This window comes from Danio rerio, chromosome 12, assembly GCF_049306965.1.
Source record: "Danio rerio strain Tuebingen ecotype United States chromosome 12, GRCz12tu, whole genome shotgun sequence".
Classification (NCBI taxonomy): domain Eukaryota; kingdom Metazoa; phylum Chordata; class Actinopteri; order Cypriniformes; family Danionidae; genus Danio; species Danio rerio.
Window position 1 is genome coordinate 51,642,501 of NC_133187.1, and position 17,500 is coordinate 51,660,000.

Genomic DNA, 17,500 nt, shown 5'->3' on the forward strand with positions numbered 1-17,500 from the left:
GAATGGTTCAGGAAACAAAGCGCTGGCATTAGGCAGATGGAGCGGCTGATTCTGCTGCAGATGAGATGCATTAATGACCTTTACAGGTTCCTCCGGCTGTCAGAGACGCGGCATCTCCACTGAACACTCTTCACAGACGCACACAAAGCCCGGCTCTTCTCCTGAAGGTCACAGCAGCTGAATTCTTCCCAGCAGGAATGTGCTTATCTCGTTTCTTCCCAATAAAGACAATCAGCTTATCTGCGCAGGCTCGGCCTTTACGGCGGGTCGATGGCTGGACGGGCCTGCGCTACCGGGATTCACTTATTAGATTAGCAGAAGCTCTCAGAGACGCCGATGATCAGACGCCGATGATCAGACACACATCATCAGACGCACATCTGAGACTGAAGCATCGTAGCGCTGGTCTGAGGATAGCAGAGGCGCTGTATATGATGATGGGTCATGATTCCCTTCAGGTCCACTTTCCCTCAGAACTCTCAACATCAGAGCATCTTAAAGGGGCGTGGTCAGCTGTGTGGGGGCGTGGCAAAGCAGAGGAGTAAGCAGAGCGAGGAGTGCTCACACTGACCAGAGGAACAACACGAGGACGCACAAGAGTTTGTGTAGAATGAGTGTTTGTTCTAAAACACACATACACACACACACACACATACACACACTCCTGTACACTCCCAGCTCTGCTCGGTGTGTCTGTGAGCTGATATCTGGCGTGTGTGACACACTGTGGTGTAGGGGAGTGTTGGATGACTGTTGAGCATCAGTCCAGCACTGATCAGACATACAGCAGTGCATTATGGGATGCTCATGTGGACTCTGCTGTTGTTTACAGGTGCTGAGCAGTTCAGCAGGTACTCTGGATACGCCAACACCTACCGGTGGGCTGGAAACCATGACGACCAGACGCCAAGGTGAGGCCCGTGCTGCACACGCCAGCTGTGTGTGTCAGAGCCGCTGATGAGCGTGTGTGTGTGTGTGTGTGTGTGTGTGTGTGTGTGTGCAGAGATGAGTGGCTGCGCAGACACACAGAGATCGTGGCCATTGATGCTCTGCAGTACAGGAGTTTCCTCCAGCAGTTCCAGCCCGACTGCCTGAGGAGAGAGCTGAACAAGGTGAGGGCAGAGTCCAGCACACAGCGGCGCTGCAGAGGGGTGGACAGTTTGGGTCACAGTGGATGTGTAGGATGGGCCGCAGCTGCTGTGTGTGTGTGTGTGTGTGTGTGTGTGTGTGTGTGTGTGTGTGTGTGTCAGTAATGAGCAGAGGAGCAGGAGGGCGTCTGTCTCTGATCTGAGCTTTGATCTTCTGATCCTCCATCACTGCTCTGGAATAGTTCAGCTCTGATTACTGCAGAACTGATGAAGATGAGGATGATGATGAAGATGATGATGATGAAGATGATGATGGTGATGATGATGATGATGGTGATTATGATGATGATGATGAGGTAGATGTAGATGATGATGATGATGAAAATGATAAAGATGATGATGAAGATGATGATGAAGATAATGAAGATGAGGATGATGGTGATGATGATGAAGATGATAAGGATGAAGATGATGAGGATGAAGATGATGAGGATGATGATGATGAAGATGATGATGATGCTCAAACACACTAGAGTTGATAGAGTCAGAGTGAAGAGCCTGCTGAATATCAGCAATAAACACACACACACACACACACACACACACACACACACACACTGAACAGCAGAGTCTCCAACACCTGGAGCAGGAGAGCTGAGGGAGATGCAGATGTTGTGAGGAGGCTGTGGCGAGTGCTTCTAGAGACCTGATGTTGTCTGTCTGAGGAATGGCAGGTCAGATCAGACAGTAGATCAGTGCTCCAGCATGGAGATACTGCAGAGTTCTGCACATCACATGAGATCAGCTCAGCTAATGGAGGCTTTGGTGTTTCTCCTTCAGTCTGTCTCTCTCTCTCTCTCTCTCTCTCTCTCTCTCTCTCTGTGTGTGTGTGTGTGTGTGTGTGTGTGTGTGTGTGTGTGTGTGTAATATTAAACCCTGGCAGCAGTTCTGGAACTGCACATGAGATATGACCGTGAGAATGGTCCGGCACTAAAACAGTACCCTGTCTACTGTGAGCAGAAGATGAGGAGCGCAGCGGTTCAGGTTGTCTGGTCATGCATCCTCTGCCCTCAGCTCTACCTTCTCCACCACAGCGGCTCACTCACACTCCACACAGGATGAGCAGTGTTTAGTTCGGTGTGTGTGAGGCTCTGTGTTCATGTTTGGTGTGGTTGTAAATGTCTCTGTGTGGTTGGTGAAGTGCTCTTATGCCTAGTGCACACTAGAGGATTTTAAGCCTGATTTGAGCCCGATTTGGAAGTTAACGAGCTCGCCGACAGATCGGGCTGTGATCGGGAAGAAATCTGCGGGTGCTCGGCGCTCGCCGCTCTTTATGTGTGAACTACTGAACAACCCATCAACGAGCCTCGCTGACGCGTCGCCGACACCTCGCAGACGGAAATCCAACATTCAGCATGCTGAATATTCCAGAGCAGTCGGCCGACTCAACCCCACGTGTGGTCATGTGTAGTGACGAGCTGCAGCCAATGAGAGAGCAGATCAGCATGAGCTGAATGCCTGTGTGTTCAGCAGAAACATCTGTGATTGGTCAGAATGGGCATCGCTGCACTCGCTTCATTCTGCGTTAGCACAGACATGAGAGGAGGATATATCAACAGTGGAACTAGAATTCTGTAACTATTAGAATTACCATACTGCTCATTCTGACCGTTCTCATATAAAACGTCATGCTGTCACAACATATTTACATTCAAAGCTATTATTGAGATATTAAAATTAAGCTTTGAATGTCTGGCATCATATTTAATGACACCATTAGCCTAAAAATGTAATATTTCTTTGGTAATACAGCCTATAAATATGTAGTTAAGATACTAAAACACTTAAAGGCTTGCCTTTCATTTTCACTTTCAAACAGGAGCTATTTCACAGCACAGAATCTGCTGTTTTGAAAGATATCTGAAGTAAATTGATGTTTTTGCCATCAGAAAGTTTTGTTTATGTTAGCAGGAAGTTGCCAGGCAAGAAAATGCACACATATTTAAAGTCACAGCGAAAAGTATCAGACATGCATGCAGTCATTCTGACCAATATGGTAATTTAAGGCAGAAATGCTCAGTTCTTTACTGTTTTGTAATAAAATAATAACAATGTCAGAAAGAAATACACTGATAGTTAGAAAGCGGCAGGGTGTTATAAATATGTTAGTTTTATTTCAAAGAGTTATAAAATTACAAAAATTAAAAACTCTCTGTGTATCTCTCCACTGGAGCCTGCAGATGAGTGATTAATCCGCTGATAAATCAGCTGATTTGATGATGTTTTTAAATGCTTTCTCCAAAGCTTGAAACGCTGTCAGTGATGTCATCAGCACACAAGCAGCCAATAGTGTTCAGCTTTTTCTGACGACTCCTCCCTCAACATTTCATTGGCTGTGGTTTGGTAGCTTGAATGAGCTGATGGGGAATGAGTTGTTGTCAGATCATGTAGTGTGTGACCCCCCTCTTGTGGATCGTTCACTGAGTGTTGCGTAGTGTGAACACCACAGAGATTAAAAGACACAAAGTCAAGTCATGTAGTGTGAACGGCACAGCGATCTGCTGATGTTTAAAATCCTGTAGTGTGAACTAGGCTTTAGATTACTCTAATATCTTACATCATCTCTCCTTCTTCAGCACATTTGGGTTCTGACATGGATCAGATCTTTGGCAGATGCTCCACTGCAGGGGATCTGCTCTTCTCATCAGCTCATGAGCAGGCGATGCCTCTGTTGAAGCTTTAACAGTCTTGAATTGAGGCTGATTTGAGTGTTTAGGGCAGGGGGGTCTAATCTCGGTCCTGGAGAGATTAGATTAGATTAGATTCAACTTTATTGTCATTACACATGTACAAGTACAATGCAACGAAATGCAGTTTAGGTCAAACCAGCAGTGCAACAGCAGCAAGTGCAGGATACAGGAATAAGTTATAAAGTGCAGTTATAGAAAACTATGGTGATATTTACAGATGGATGTACTATGAACATTATATACAGGTTGGATAAGCTATGAACAGATTTACAATATATGAATATATGTGCAGGTTGCTATTAATAGTCAGTAGTATGCAGATAAATAAGCATGATTACAAGTGTATATGTATAGTGGGTGTGTACATAGTTACAAATGCCCATATGCAGTGGGTATGTACAGTTCAATAAGTAAAGAGTTCAATGTGGTGCAGTGAATATGTGCAAATTTTAAACGTGCAAATGTTAAACAGTGCAGTTATTGCGAGGAGTTTAAGTTAGAGGAGAGTGGGGGGTGTATTGGGGGGTGTATTGGGGCGGGGGGGGGCAAAAGAGTCAGTGGGGGGCAGAGTTCAGGAGGGAGACAGCTCTGGGGAAAAAGCTGCTCCTCAGTCTGCTGGTTTTTGTGCGGGGGAGCCTGAAGCGTCTGCCGGAGGGCAGGAGAGAAAACTGTCTGTGAGCGGGGTGAGAGGTGTCCTTCAGAATACTGCGTGCTCAGCGCAAACAGTGTCTTTAAGAAGAATAGGCGCTGGTGAGCCCTCTTGATCAGGCTGGAGGTGTTGGTGGTCCAGGAAAGGTCCTTTGAGATGTGGGTCCCCAGGAACTTAAAGGATGAGACAGGCTCAACAGCCATCCTATTGATGTGGATGGGATCATGTTCGTCCCTTTCTGAAGTCCACAATGAGCTTCTTGGTCTTTTTGGTGTTAAGGAGCAGATTATTGTCGGTGCACTGAGTGGCCAGATGCTGTATCTCCTCCCTGTAGGCCGTCTCATCATTGTTGCTGATTAGACCAATCACTGTGGTGTCATCTGCAAATTTGATGATGGTGTTGGATCTATTAACAGGCCTACAGTCAACGGTAAAAAGAGCCGGTGTCCTGCTGAGTTGAGCTCTGACTTGCTTCATCACTCCTGCTGGAAGTTTCTGGTACACCTACACAGAGCTAGATGAGCTGGATCAGGTGTGTTTGATTAGGGTTGGAGCTAAACTCTCCAGGACAGCGGCGCTCCACCACTGAGTTTGGACAGCGCTGGTTTAGGGTAAATGTGCAGTAGTGTCTCCTGTTTAACTCTTGTTTAACTGAGAAGAAGGATTTATTGGGTTAATCCATCTACAATAGACCGGATCACGACTCATCAGGTGATCCGCTTGAGCTGGAGGAATCTGAATTGAACTGATGGTACCTGGAGTCAGAATAAACTGAGAGCTGCACACACATGAAGATCCATGAAGATCTCAGTCCTCATGAGCTGAACAGCCTCACACACATCGACCCTCACACACACTGCTCTGTCCTACAGCTGATAGATCAACGCTTACGTCTGTGTGTGTGTGTGTGTGTGTGTGTGTGTGTGTGTGTGTGTGTGTGTGTGTGTGTGTGTTTTTGTGACATATCAGGACACAGATCTGTATAATGACATGGGTGTGACACAGGTGTTACTAAAAGCAGGTGAAATATGCACACTGAACTATGTAACCTATGTAATGTCCCCACTTTTCACAAAAACAAATGTGTGTGTGTGTGTGTGTTTGTGTGTCAGGCGTTCTGTGGATTTGTGCGACCCGGGACTCCGGCTGAGTGTATGTCCGCTGTGGCGACAGGGAACTGGGGCTGTGGTGTTTTTGGAGGAGACACTCGACTCAAAGGTAACCCTAAACTAACCCTAACACACACACACACACACACACACACACACACACACACACACTCACACACACACACACACTCACACACACACACACACTCTCATATGAACACTTGTGTTATTACCACTGGACATCTGCTAGTGTAGTCACATTAACAATTGTGTGTGTGTGTGTGTGTGTGTGTGTGTGTGTGTGTGTGTAGCTGTGCTGCAGATGATGGCGGCAGCAGAAGCGGGTCGTGACCTGATGTACTTTACCTTTGGAGATGTGGATCTGCTCAGAGACGTCCATCGCATACACACACTGTTCACACACACTCAGGCCACCGTAGGTGAGATTCACACGCACACACACACACACACACACACACACACACAGATTTGTCCCTATTTTGTTCATCTGTGTGTGTGTGTGTTTGTGTGTGTGTGTGTGTGTGTGTGTGTGTGTAGGCTCTGTGTTCAGTCTGCTGCTGGAGTATTATGAGTGTGTGTGTAAGAAAACGGGGAGAGGAAAACCTGAGGAAACACTCTACAGCTTCCTGACAGAGCGACTCGACAGATGAAGATGATGATGAAGATTGTTATTGTGATGAAGATGATGATGATGGTGATCTCTGTGCCTCTGTCTTCACTCAGTGCCTCAATAAAGCTCTTTTAAATACGTGCGTGTGTTTCTGTGAGTTTCTCCCTGTGTGTGTGTGTGTGTGTGTGTGTCCCGCACAGATGAAAGCGCTCCCCCGCTGTGCTGCTGTGGACTGCAGGAGCGCTCCTGAACTCCGGCTTTGTTGCGGCGCTTTCAAACGCTGATCCGCTTTCCTCTCCTCTGCTCCCTCAATGAGTCTGACCTTTTGAGGAGGGGGGGGTGGGTGTCTGTGAATCTGTTGTGTGTGTGTGTGTGTGTGTGTATCTGCTTTATTTGTCAGAGTTTAGAGCGGGTCAGTTTCTGCAGTTCTGGATCAGGTTAAAGAGGCTGATTAAATCTGTTCACATCTGCTGGTGACGGTGACACAGAGCTGTGTGTGTGTGTGTGTGTGTGTGTAGGAACAGCATGGCATTGTGGGTAATAGAGGTGTCAGTCAGACTGAGATGAGCCTCATGGCGCAGCTCCACGTCAGGAGAACAGGGCCTCATGGCGCAGCTCCGCAATCAGACCCTCCTGTCTGTCAGTGGGGCCCCGGGGCCCTGATCCTGCTGTCAGAGCGGAGCCGCTGGGCTGCTGTTCCCAGAGCAGGCCTGTGTGTGTCCGCAATACTGAAACACAGAAACTAGGTGTGTGTGTGTGTGTGTGTGTATCGCTTTATGAGGACACAAGTGTGTTAATGCATGGGTTGATCTGAGTGTTACAGTATTGATGTGGTTTATGAGGACAGACTCTGTGTCCTGGTGCTAAACTCATCCTTACAGGGTCTGTAAGTCTAATGTGTGTGTGTGTGTGTGTGTGTGAGAGTTAAGAACAGCACACAGATGATGTCCTCTGCCTCTCTGAAACTGACCCGTTCAGGCTTTGATCCTAACTGTGGTGTTTTGGTGACTGTTGCTTTAAATGCAAATAAGATTTAAAAAGAGGGTGGAGCTACAGACGGCTGTGCGACAGGTGTGAAACAGCAGTGTGTGTGTTGTGAGTGCTGGTCAGGTGTGTGTGTGTGTGTGCTTCAGTGTGAGTGTGTGTTGATGCTTGTGTCAGTCTATGTGGCTCCTGTCTCAGTTCATCATCACCTCCACATCTATAATCCTCTTAGTCTATGCTGACATCATCTTCAGCAGCTCAAACACTCTAATGGCTAATGGACAGACGGCTGCTGCTCACTCAGGCCTGCTGGACATGCTAATGAGATGGAGACTAGTGGACTATCAGTGCTTCTGCATCAAGTCTGATTAGAACAAACACCACTCACTACTGTCATCCGTGTTCTCTGTGCTGCTGCTGCTGATGTGTTCTCCTCTTCCTCAGCTCGGGTTTGTGTAGTGGATGCTGGAGCTCTGCTGGGACTCGTCTCCCTCTGGGCAGAGCGTCTCGAGTCTCCTGGCGCTCTCTTCTCTTTATCCTGCATTAATTCAGCTTCTGCTTTCTGCGTTTGAAGTGCTAATGTGAGTCTGAGTCTCCTCAGGTCAGAGCGCTGGAGTAAACCCAGATCTGCTGAACACAGATCTGAGAACAGCAGGACAGATGAGCAGACTCTGCCCTGACCCTCGTGTGTCTGACCGAGTCCACACAGCACTGAGGAGGTCACCCCTGAAGATGACGAGTCTAGATCAGCTGTAAACGCACACACACACACACACACACACACACACACACACACACACACACGTGCAGGAGTTGAGCAGATCTGCTCAGCTCAGCTGACTCTGGATCAGTTGTCAGTGGTTCTCTATATTGACGCTCCTCCTCTGTTCCTCATGTGCTGTCGTCTGACCGCAGCTCCTCCTCTGACCTTCTCCATCATCAGTGCAGAGCTGAGGACAGCTGGACAGGTGAGTGTTACAGTGTGGCTGTACAAGTGTGTGTGTGTGTGTGTGTGTGTGTGTGTGTGTGTGTGTGTGTGTGTGTGTGTGTGTGTGTGTGTGTGTGTGTGTGTGTGTGTGTGTGTGTGTGTGTGTGGAAAACTGACAGATGTTAAGAGGGCGTCACGGTGGCGCAGTGGGCAGCACAATCGCCTCACAGCAAGAAGGTCTCTGGTTTGAGTCTCGGCTGGGTCAGTTGGTGTTTCTGTGTGGAGTTTGCATGTTCTCCCCGTGTTGGTGTGGGTTTCCTCCGGGTGCTCCGGTTTCCCCCACAGTCCAAACACATGCGCTATAGGGGAACTGATCAACTACACTGACCGTAGTGTATGAGTGTGTGTGTGTGTGTGAATGAGTGTGTATGGGTGTTTCCCTGTACTGGGTTGCAGCTAAAAGGGCATCTGCTGTGTAAAACATATGCTGTAATAGTTGGCAGTTCATTCCGCTGTGGCGACCGCTGATGAATAAAGAGACTAAGCTGAAGGAGAATAAATGTCAGTAATGAATGTCCTGAATGCTCACAGTACCGCTGAAGTCGACCAGAATACGCAGTGTGTGTGTGTGTGTGTGTGTGTGTGTGTGTGTGTGTGTGTGTGTGTCAGCCTCAGTGTGTGGATGTGGAGTCTGGACAGTCGGGCCTGCGGCTCTCACAGGTCTCTGGATCAGCACAGATAGATTATTGATCCAGCAGTGTTCGGTGTCTCCGCTCCGCCTGCTTCAGCTTCTGGAGGTTCTGAAGGCCTCATTTCTGTGTCTGCTCTGTTTGTATGCTGTCATACACACACACACACACACACACACACACAGTACTCACTGCTGTCGACTCTCTCTGGCCTGCTGAGGCTTGATCTCCAGCAGAACTCGCAGGCCGTTGCTCTTCTGTTTTTGGATCTTCATCCACCTTCAGTAAATCTGATGATGATGACACTGATGCAGGCTCCTGTGATCTCCCAGATCTCCGCATGCTGTACACACACACATGTCTGAGAGTGCAGCGCAGTGTGTCTGCTGTTGGGCTCAGTGTGGTGGACACTGTAGTCCTCGTCTGCTGTTCTTCATGTGTTCAGAATAGTCAGAATAGTCCAGCACTGCAGTAGTGTGAGCTGAGCCGTGTGCTGCTGTTCCCTCATCAGAGCTGGAGTCAGAGCCCGCGTCAGCCAAACTCAGTCCTGGAGGGCCGCTGTCCTGCAGTTTAACACACCTGCCTGGAGCTTTCTAGTAACCTAGTCAGAGCTTGACGCCGCTTCAGGTGTGTCTGATTGGGGTTGGAGTTTGAATATGCAGGACAGCGGCCCTCCAGCACTGAGTTTGGACACCGCTGCTCTACACACTCACTGCTGAAACTCTAGAATGACTGACGGCACATTTCACAGAGTAACTCGAATATTACTACTGAACAAGCGCAGAGATGGAGGACCCGGTGTGTGTGTGTGTGTGTGTCGCTGCTTCATTATCTGTATGGCGAGTCTTCTTCTTCTTCTTCTTCTTCTTCTTCTTCTTCTTCTTCTTCTGTTTGCAGGATCATTAGCTCTCTCTCTCTCCTCTCCTCAGCCAATTACTCAGTGAAACAGCAGCAGAAGACAGTCTGACGTCTCCTTCAGAAATGCCAGCGCGGTCATTACGAGCAGCTCTTTATCCTAAAACATTCTCTGCTGTTCTGTAATTGAGGATTTTAGGAGCGAGGGAGCAGCGCTGTCGCATTACGGCTTATTTTACCCTTCAGACTGTCAGGAGCTGAACGCTGATTGCTCTCCGGGAATGGAGGAGAGCTCTGTGAAGTTCCTCATGCTCCTGTTTGGGCCTTAATTAAGTGTTTGTGTGTTGATTTGCCTCATATTGCTGCAGTAAACAGACGCTGGCCGTGTTTCCCGACAGCCGTGTTCTGCTAATTTAGAGACGCTGTGTTAAAATGCTGAATGGAAATGCCGAGTGCACACAGAGCAGGACAACAGCACAGAGCTGAGGGACACACTCCTGATCCGGCAGAGGAGAATGAGCCTGAGCTGTGTGCTGATCCACAGCTCAACACCAGCAGATGCTCACAGCGTGTGGAGACACTATCAAGAGGACAGGACTGATTCCCGAGTGACTCTGACGTGTGCTCCAGTGCAGATCCTCAGCATCCCCGTGTGCTCCTCATCATCATCACTGTAGTGCGTTAAATGAGCGGGTATTTCCCACTTCAACACATTTTAAAGAGTGTGATCTGTAAAGCATCTCCCTCTGCTGCTGTTCCTCTTCACAACACTTGAAGATGTTCAGGGGCTGAAGACAGCGGTGCTGACGGGTTTCAGCTGTATTCTGCCCCAGTCTTCCTGCACACAAGTCTTCAGGTGGGCAACAGGTCGGGCTCTTCACGGCCACATTTTGTGCTTCAACATGCTCCACACATTCTCTATTGGAGACAGGTCAGGACTGCAGGCAGGTCAGTCCAGCGTCTGTCTCCTCCTCCTCTGCTGCAGGACTCTGTAATGTGAGCTGAATGTGGTTCTGCATGGTCTTGTTGGACTCTGCAGGGCGTCTCTGGAGCAGAAGGCAGCATATTGAGCTCCAGAATCTCTCTGTGCTGTTCAGCATTAATGGAGCATCACAGAAGAGCAGGTCACCTTCACTAGAGCACCGGCACAACCCCAGACCATGACAGAGCCGGGCTTCTGGACTTGCTGCTGATGTCAGTCTGGATGATCCTCTTCTTCTTTGGTCTGGAGCACACGGCGTCCATTTCTCCCAGAAACACCAGAAACTCTGCTTCATCTGAGCACAGGACACGTCTCCACTGTGTGATGCTCCATCCCAGATCCCTCCGAGCCCAGAGAAGTGCTTCTGGACACTGTTAGCATAGGGCTTCCTCTTGGCACAGTGCAGTGTTGGCTGGTGTTTGTGGATGTGACTCTGTATTGTGCTGCTTGTCACAGGTTTAGCGCAGTAGTGCTGAGCTCATGTGCTGATCTGCTTATAGATGAATGAGGACTCTTGATGCAGCGCCCCCTGAGGGGTCGGAGGTCACGGGTGTTCAGCTCAGGCTTGCGCTCTTGTCCTTTACGCACTGAAACTCCTCCAGACTCCTTCAGTCTTTAATGCTGTTCTGCACTGCTGAAGGGGAAATCTCCACATGTCCTCCTCTCTTCCTCTGAGGATCATTGTGTTCACACACTTCACTCATATTCTCTCCTATCTGTGCTGGAGATCCTCGACCCATCTCTGCTCCTAAAGCACTACAGCTTTCCTGATGAGCAGATCATCATCACCATCACCTGTGGACATCACCTGTAGACATCACCTGTAGACATCACCTGTGGACATCACCTGTAGACATCACCTGTAGACATCACCTGTAGACATCACCTGTGGACATCACCTGTGAACATCACCTGTGGACATCACCTGTGGACATCACCTGTGTCGCATCACATCAGTATTCAGCAGATCACCTGATCACTGCTCCTGTTGATTGGGTTATGATCGATCAGGGGTGCCTAAACTTGATCGTATGAAGTGCCGAAATCCAGCATCATCAATAGCGGTGGCCAGAGATGAATAAACCCAATGATTTTACAGTAAGCTTGCCATGGGTCATTGCCTAACTCCTGTTCCAGACAGTGCTTTGAATCATATTAGCTAATGCAGTACAGCTCTTTCATTTATAACCTACTGTGATTTAGAGCCAACATCACGTTCAGAACACACTCATACCTTCATAACACAGTGGAGCTGAACGCTGACCACAGCATCCAGCAGATCTGCCCTCAGCATAGCCTCTGCACTGAGCTCTGTGTGCTGTGTGCTTTATAAATCTGACTCATACAGCATTCACACTCACACATTTCCTTTTTACCACTTTAAACCCTTCTCAGATGGCATGGCGGGTCAGTTTAAAGGTTACCATGGGACAATGTTGGCCCGCGGGCTCTAGTTTGGGCATCTCTGATGAAGAGGAAGGTGTTATTTACTGCACTTCTCACTGATATCTGTGCAGGAGCTGATGCTGTACTGCAGCTCTGACGGAGACGCGGCTCTGCTCTCTGCTTTGAGATCAGTTTATTCTGTGTGAAACAGCAGCTGACTCACTGACTATAGGGGTTTTGTATTTTTGCAGTTGATCGGGTCAGTGAACAGAATGATTGACAGGTGCTCGTCAAACTCCGACACTGCCTAGCGCTGATGGAGAGCTGCATATACATCAGCACTGCTCTGCGGCCTGATGAGGATGATGAAGAGGATGATGATGATGAAGATGATGTGGTTTCACTGGATGAACTGAAGAGACGCCTCTTCTGGAGAACCTGTTTTGCGTGTGATAAATCAGCAGTTTAATTGATGTATTCTGGAGAACAGCAGGTTTATCTCTCTGTGTTCTGGCAGAGCTGGAGACTCCTGCGTTCCCAAGGACACGAGGAGGCCTGATCAGACTAATGACCACACGGTTAGATTCAGTTCATCTGCTAAAGAATCTGTGTGTGTGTGTGTGTGTGTGTGTGTGTGTGTGTGTCCCTCTTCAGCTGAGTGTCAATATATTGATGACTGACCTTTCAGTTCTTTATCTGAAATGCAATAAAACAAGTTTCAGTTGACTGAAGATAATCTTTATTAATATACGACATTTATCACAACACACTCACACACACACACACACACACCTATGCAGATCAACATACTGCTCTTACAGTTTATAATAGAGCTGTAAATAATATGATCACATGCTGGAATTATATATGAACTTGCGCATGTGTGTATGAAACATACGAGATCTTCGTCACGAGACAGCATGACTACACACTTTTAAAGAGACCAGTGATACCGTATTCAGTGTGGTGTTACTGTGGTCAGTGTAGTGTTACTGTGGTGTTACTGTGGTCAGTGTAGTGTTACTGTGGTCAGTGTGGTGTTACAGTGGTGTTACTGAGGTCAATGTGGTGTTACTGTGGTCAGTGTAGTGTTACTGTGGTCAGTGTAGTGTTACTGTGGTCAGTGTGGTGTTACTGTGGTCAGTGTGGTCAGTGTTGTGTTACTGTGGTGTTAGTTTGGTCAGTGTGGTGTTACAGTGGTGTTACTGTGGTCAGTGTAGTGTTAATGTGGTCAGTGTGGTGTTACAGTGGTGTTACTGTGGTCTGTGTGGTGTTACAGTGGTGTTACTGTGGTCAGTGTAGTGTTACTGTGGTCATTGTGGTGTTACAGTGTTGTTACTGTGGTCAGTGTAGTGTTACTGTGGTCAGTGTAGTGTTACTGTGGTCAGTGTAGTGTTACTAAGGTCAGTGTGGTGTTACAGTGATGTTACTGTGGTCTGTGTAGTGTTACTGTGGTCAGTGTTGTGTTACTGTGGTCAGTGTGGTGTTACTGTGGTCAGTGTGGTGTTACTGAGGTGTTACTGTGGTCAGTATGGTGTTATTGTGGTCAGTATGGTGTAACTGTAGTGTTACTGTGGTCAGTGTGGTGTTACTGTGGTCAGTGTGGTGTTACTGTGGTCAGTGTGGTGTTACAGTGACGTTACTGTGGTCTGTGTGGTGTTACTGTGGTCAGTGTGGTGTTACAGTTATGTTACTGTGGTCAGTGTAGTGTTACAGTGGTCAGTGTGGTGTTACAGTGACGTTACTGTGGTCTGTGTGGTGTTACTGTGGTCAGTGTGATGTTACAGTTATGTTACTGTGGTCAGTGTGGTGTTACAGTGGTGTTACTGTGGTCAGTGTGGTGTTACAGTTATGTTACTGTGGTCAGTGTGGTGTTACAGTGGTGTTACTGTGGTCAGTGTGGTGTTACAGTTATGATACTGTGGTCAGTGTGGTGTTACAGTTATGATACTGTGGTCTGTGTGGTGTTATTGTGGTCAGTGTGATGTTACAGTTATGTTACTGTGGTCAGTGTGGTGTTACAGTGGTGTTACTGTGGTCAGTGTGGTGTTACAGTTATGTTACTGTGGTCAGTGTGGTGTTACAGTGGTGTTACTGTGGTCAGTGTGGTGTTACAGTTATGATACTGTGGTCAGTGTGGTGTTACAGTTATGATACTGTGGTCTGTGTGGTGTTACTGTGGTCAGTGTGATGTTACAGTTATGTTACTGTGGTCAGTGTGGTGTTACAGTGGTGTTACTGTGGTCAGTGTGGTGTTACAGTTATGTTACTGTGGTCAGTGTGGTGTTACAGTGACGTTACTGTGGTCTGTGTGGTGTTACTGTGGTCAGTGTGGTGTTACAATGGTGTTATTGTGGTCAGTGTGGTGTTACTGTGGTCAGTGTGATGTTACTGTGATCAGTGTGGTGTTACTGTAGTGTTACTGTGGTCAGTGTGGTGTTACTGTGATCAGTGTGGTGTTACTCTGGTGTTACTGAGGTCAGTGTGGTGTTACTGTAGTGTTACTGTGGTCAGTGTGGTGTTACTGAGGTCAGTGTGGTGTTACTGTAGTGTTACTGTGGTCAGTGTGGTGTTACTCTGGTGTTACTGAGGTCAGTGTGGTGTTACTGTAGTGTTACTGTGGTCAGTGTGGTGTTTCTCTGGTGTTACTGAGGACAGTGTGGTGTTACTGTAGTGTTACTGTGGTCAGTGTGGTGTTACTCTGGTCAGTGTTGTGTTACTGTAGTGTTACTGTGGTCAGTGTGGTGTTACTGTAGGGTTACTGTGGTCAGTGTGGTGTTACTCTGGTGTTACTGAGGTCAGTGTGGTGTTACTGTAGTGTTACTGTGGTCAGTGTGGTGTTACTGTGGTGTTACTGAGGTCAGTGTGGTGTTACTGTAGTGTTACTGTGGTCAGTTTGGTGTTACTGTGGTCAGTATGGTGTTACTGTAGTGTTACTGTGGTCAGTGTGGTGTTACTGTGGTCAGTATGGTGTTACTGTAGTGTTACTGTGGTCAGTGTGGTGTTACTGTGGTCAGTATGGTGTTACTGTAGTGTTACAGTGGTCAGTGTGGTGTTACTGTGGTCAGTATGGTGTTACTGTAGTGTTACTGTGGTCAGTGTGGTGTTACTCCGGTGTTACTGAGGTCAGTGTGGTGTTACTGTAGTGTTACTGTGGTCAGTGTGGTGTTACTCTGGTGTTACTGAGGTCAGTGTGGTGTTACTGTAGTGTTACTGTGGTCAGTGTGGTGTTACTCTGGTCAGTGTTGTGTTACTGTAGTGTTACTGTGGTCAGTGTGGTGTTACTCAGGTCAGTGTGGTGTTACTCAGGTCAGTGTGGTGTTACTGTAGGGTTACTGTGGTCAGTGTGGTGTTACTGTGGTGTTACTGAGGTCAGTGTGGTGTTACTGTAGTGTTACTGTGGTCAGTGTGGTGTTACTGTGGTCAGTATGGTGTTACTGTAGTGTTACTGTGGTCAGTGTGGTGTTACTGTGGTCAGTGTGGTGTTACTGTGGTCAGTATGGTGTTACTGTAGTGTTACTGTGGTCAGTGTGGTGTTACTGTGGTCAGTATGGTGTTATTGTAGTGTTACTGTGGCCAGTGTGGTGTTACTCTGGTGTTACTGAGGTCAGTGTGGTGTTACTGTAGTGTTACTGTGGTCAGTGTGGTGTTACTCTAGTGTTACTGAGGTCAGTGTGGTGTTACTGTAGTGTTACTGTGGTCAGTGTGGTGTTACACAGATTAGTGTTTCATGTGTTTCATGCACAGGTCCTTCATGTCCAGTAGTGCGACCTGCAGCTCTTCTGCCAGCCGATCTGAACAGGTTTCTTTATTCTCTCTGAAACTGGACACTGAGAACACGATGTGATCCGACTGAGGATTATAACAAACACCGTAACCGTCTGGAACCACTGGACCATAGCAGCAGAACATCTCCATCTCAGTGGGGACCTGGAGGAAGACGCAGCACAGCACATGTAGTGTATTTCTGCAGTGTTTACTCCCGCTGCCACGTCTGCAACACTGAACAGCAGCTGTGACGGTCTACAGTAGAGTGCAGGAACACCACACAGCAAACCCCGAACACTCATCAGGAATGCTGGAGTCCGAGTCTTACTGCAGTTATAAACCATCAATGATTGTGTGTGTGTCTGTGTGTGTGTGTGTGCTGCTCTTACCTGACTGGTGGACAGGATGAAATGGTTGCTGATCTTGTATGTTTCATCAGAGAATATGTCCGGCGTCTGCATCTCCATCTGCCTGGCCATTTCCCGCAGTCCCAGTAAGTGATTGTCCATCCCGTTCCCAGTGACGGCCTGCAGAGGGCGAGGAACATGCACGTGTGTGATGTGTTTGTGCAGCTAGTGTGTTTGCAGACCAGTTTATGTGTGTGTGTGTGTGTGTGTGTGTGTGTGTGTGTTCTCACCCTCAGTGTAAGCTGAGCCTGAGCGTCTGCAGCTGCTCTGAGTTTCTCCATCTTCTCTGAGTCCTGCAACACAGAGTCAGTCACACCAGCTCACAGGGGCGGAGCTTCAGCTGACAGACAGATGATCAGACAGACAGACCTGAACTGAAGCTCCGCCCCCGCTCATGGCCGTGCAGAAGCGCAGAGCCTCCGCTGTGGCCGAGCGGATGATTTCAACACGGCCGAGGTGGAAGCGGCGGAGAGATGCACTCTCATAGGTGGACACCGCCCTGCTGTGGGTCCTGCAGACACGGACGACGGTCAGATAGACAGTAAAGTAGACAGATACACACACACACACACACACACACACTCAGTCAGTCAGACCTGTAGTAGGCGAGCTGTATGGCCAGCTGGATGAAGCCGTCTGGACTGATGCGCTGCTGTTTGATCAGAGTCTTCCCGAAGGCGGAGAACACACACACACTCATGTGCAGATCCCAGACCAGCCTGCAGGAGGAGCAGAGGGTCATCAACACTGATCAGCTGCAGGACCCCCGCTAATCAATCAGTCTGATCAGTGTGTGCCAACTGAGGAGGAGGAGCAGCTGAAGGGTCTGTTCCACTGCTGGGAGGGTGTGTGTGTGTGTGTGTGTGTGTGTGTGTGTGTGTTCTGCTCACCCCTGCAGCTGATCCGCTGCCGCCGCCAGCATCTCCTCCACCCGCGGGGAACATTTCCAGAGTAGTCTGCGTGGCTGAGGAAGACCAGTGGTCCAGCCGGAGACGTGTGTGTCCGAGCAGTGTGTGTCAGAGTGGTGTGTGTTGGAGAGGTGTGTGTGTTCAAGCTCACTTACAGACGTGCGTTTCAGCACGTGTTCAACACACTGCACCAGCACGATGCCCTCGGCAGCAGAGTGTTCACACACCACTCCACACACACCGTCTGCCCCAACCACAAACTGCAACATAACACACACACACACACACACACACACACACATTGTTAAAGTGTGTTAGAGGGACTGAAGCAGAAGGTGTGTGCTGATCTTCATCTACATCACAATA

The 17,500-nt window shown here is 48.3% G+C and overlaps 2 protein-coding genes across 15 annotated transcripts in view; one reads left to right on the plus strand and one right to left on the minus strand.

The window, feature by feature from the left end:
* Positions 1 to 6,367, plus strand: part of LOC103911968 (poly(ADP-ribose) glycohydrolase) — a 21,236-nt gene extending 14,869 nt beyond the window's left edge. For all 12 annotated transcript variants that reach the window (XM_073919075.1, XM_073919069.1, XM_073919072.1 and 9 more), the window contains 5 exons: positions 833 to 911; positions 1,004 to 1,112; positions 5,600 to 5,705; positions 5,908 to 6,036; positions 6,155 to 6,367. In XM_073919075.1, the coding sequence (XP_073775176.1) occupies positions 833 to 911; positions 1,004 to 1,112; positions 5,600 to 5,705; positions 5,908 to 6,036; positions 6,155 to 6,267 (536 nt within the window). In that variant the 3' untranslated portion in view covers positions 6,268 to 6,367. The remainder of the gene's footprint in view (positions 1 to 832; positions 912 to 1,003; positions 1,113 to 5,599; positions 5,706 to 5,907; positions 6,037 to 6,154) is intronic.
* Positions 6,368 to 12,775: 6,408 nt separating this feature from the next.
* The window catches only part of chatb (choline O-acetyltransferase b), a 9,111-nt gene continuing 4,386 nt past the window's right edge, over positions 12,776 to 17,500 (minus strand). For 2 of the 3 annotated variants that reach the window (XM_073917308.1, XM_073917307.1), the window contains exons 9-14: positions 17,117 to 17,394; positions 16,823 to 16,945; positions 16,596 to 16,737; positions 16,457 to 16,519; positions 16,209 to 16,346; positions 12,776 to 15,981 (exon numbers count right to left, since the gene is read on the minus strand). In XM_073917308.1, the coding sequence (XP_073773409.1) occupies positions 15,772 to 15,981; positions 16,209 to 16,346; positions 16,457 to 16,519; positions 16,596 to 16,737; positions 16,823 to 16,945; positions 17,117 to 17,394 (954 nt within the window). In that variant the 3' untranslated portion in view covers positions 12,776 to 15,771. 3 annotated transcript variants of the gene reach the window in all.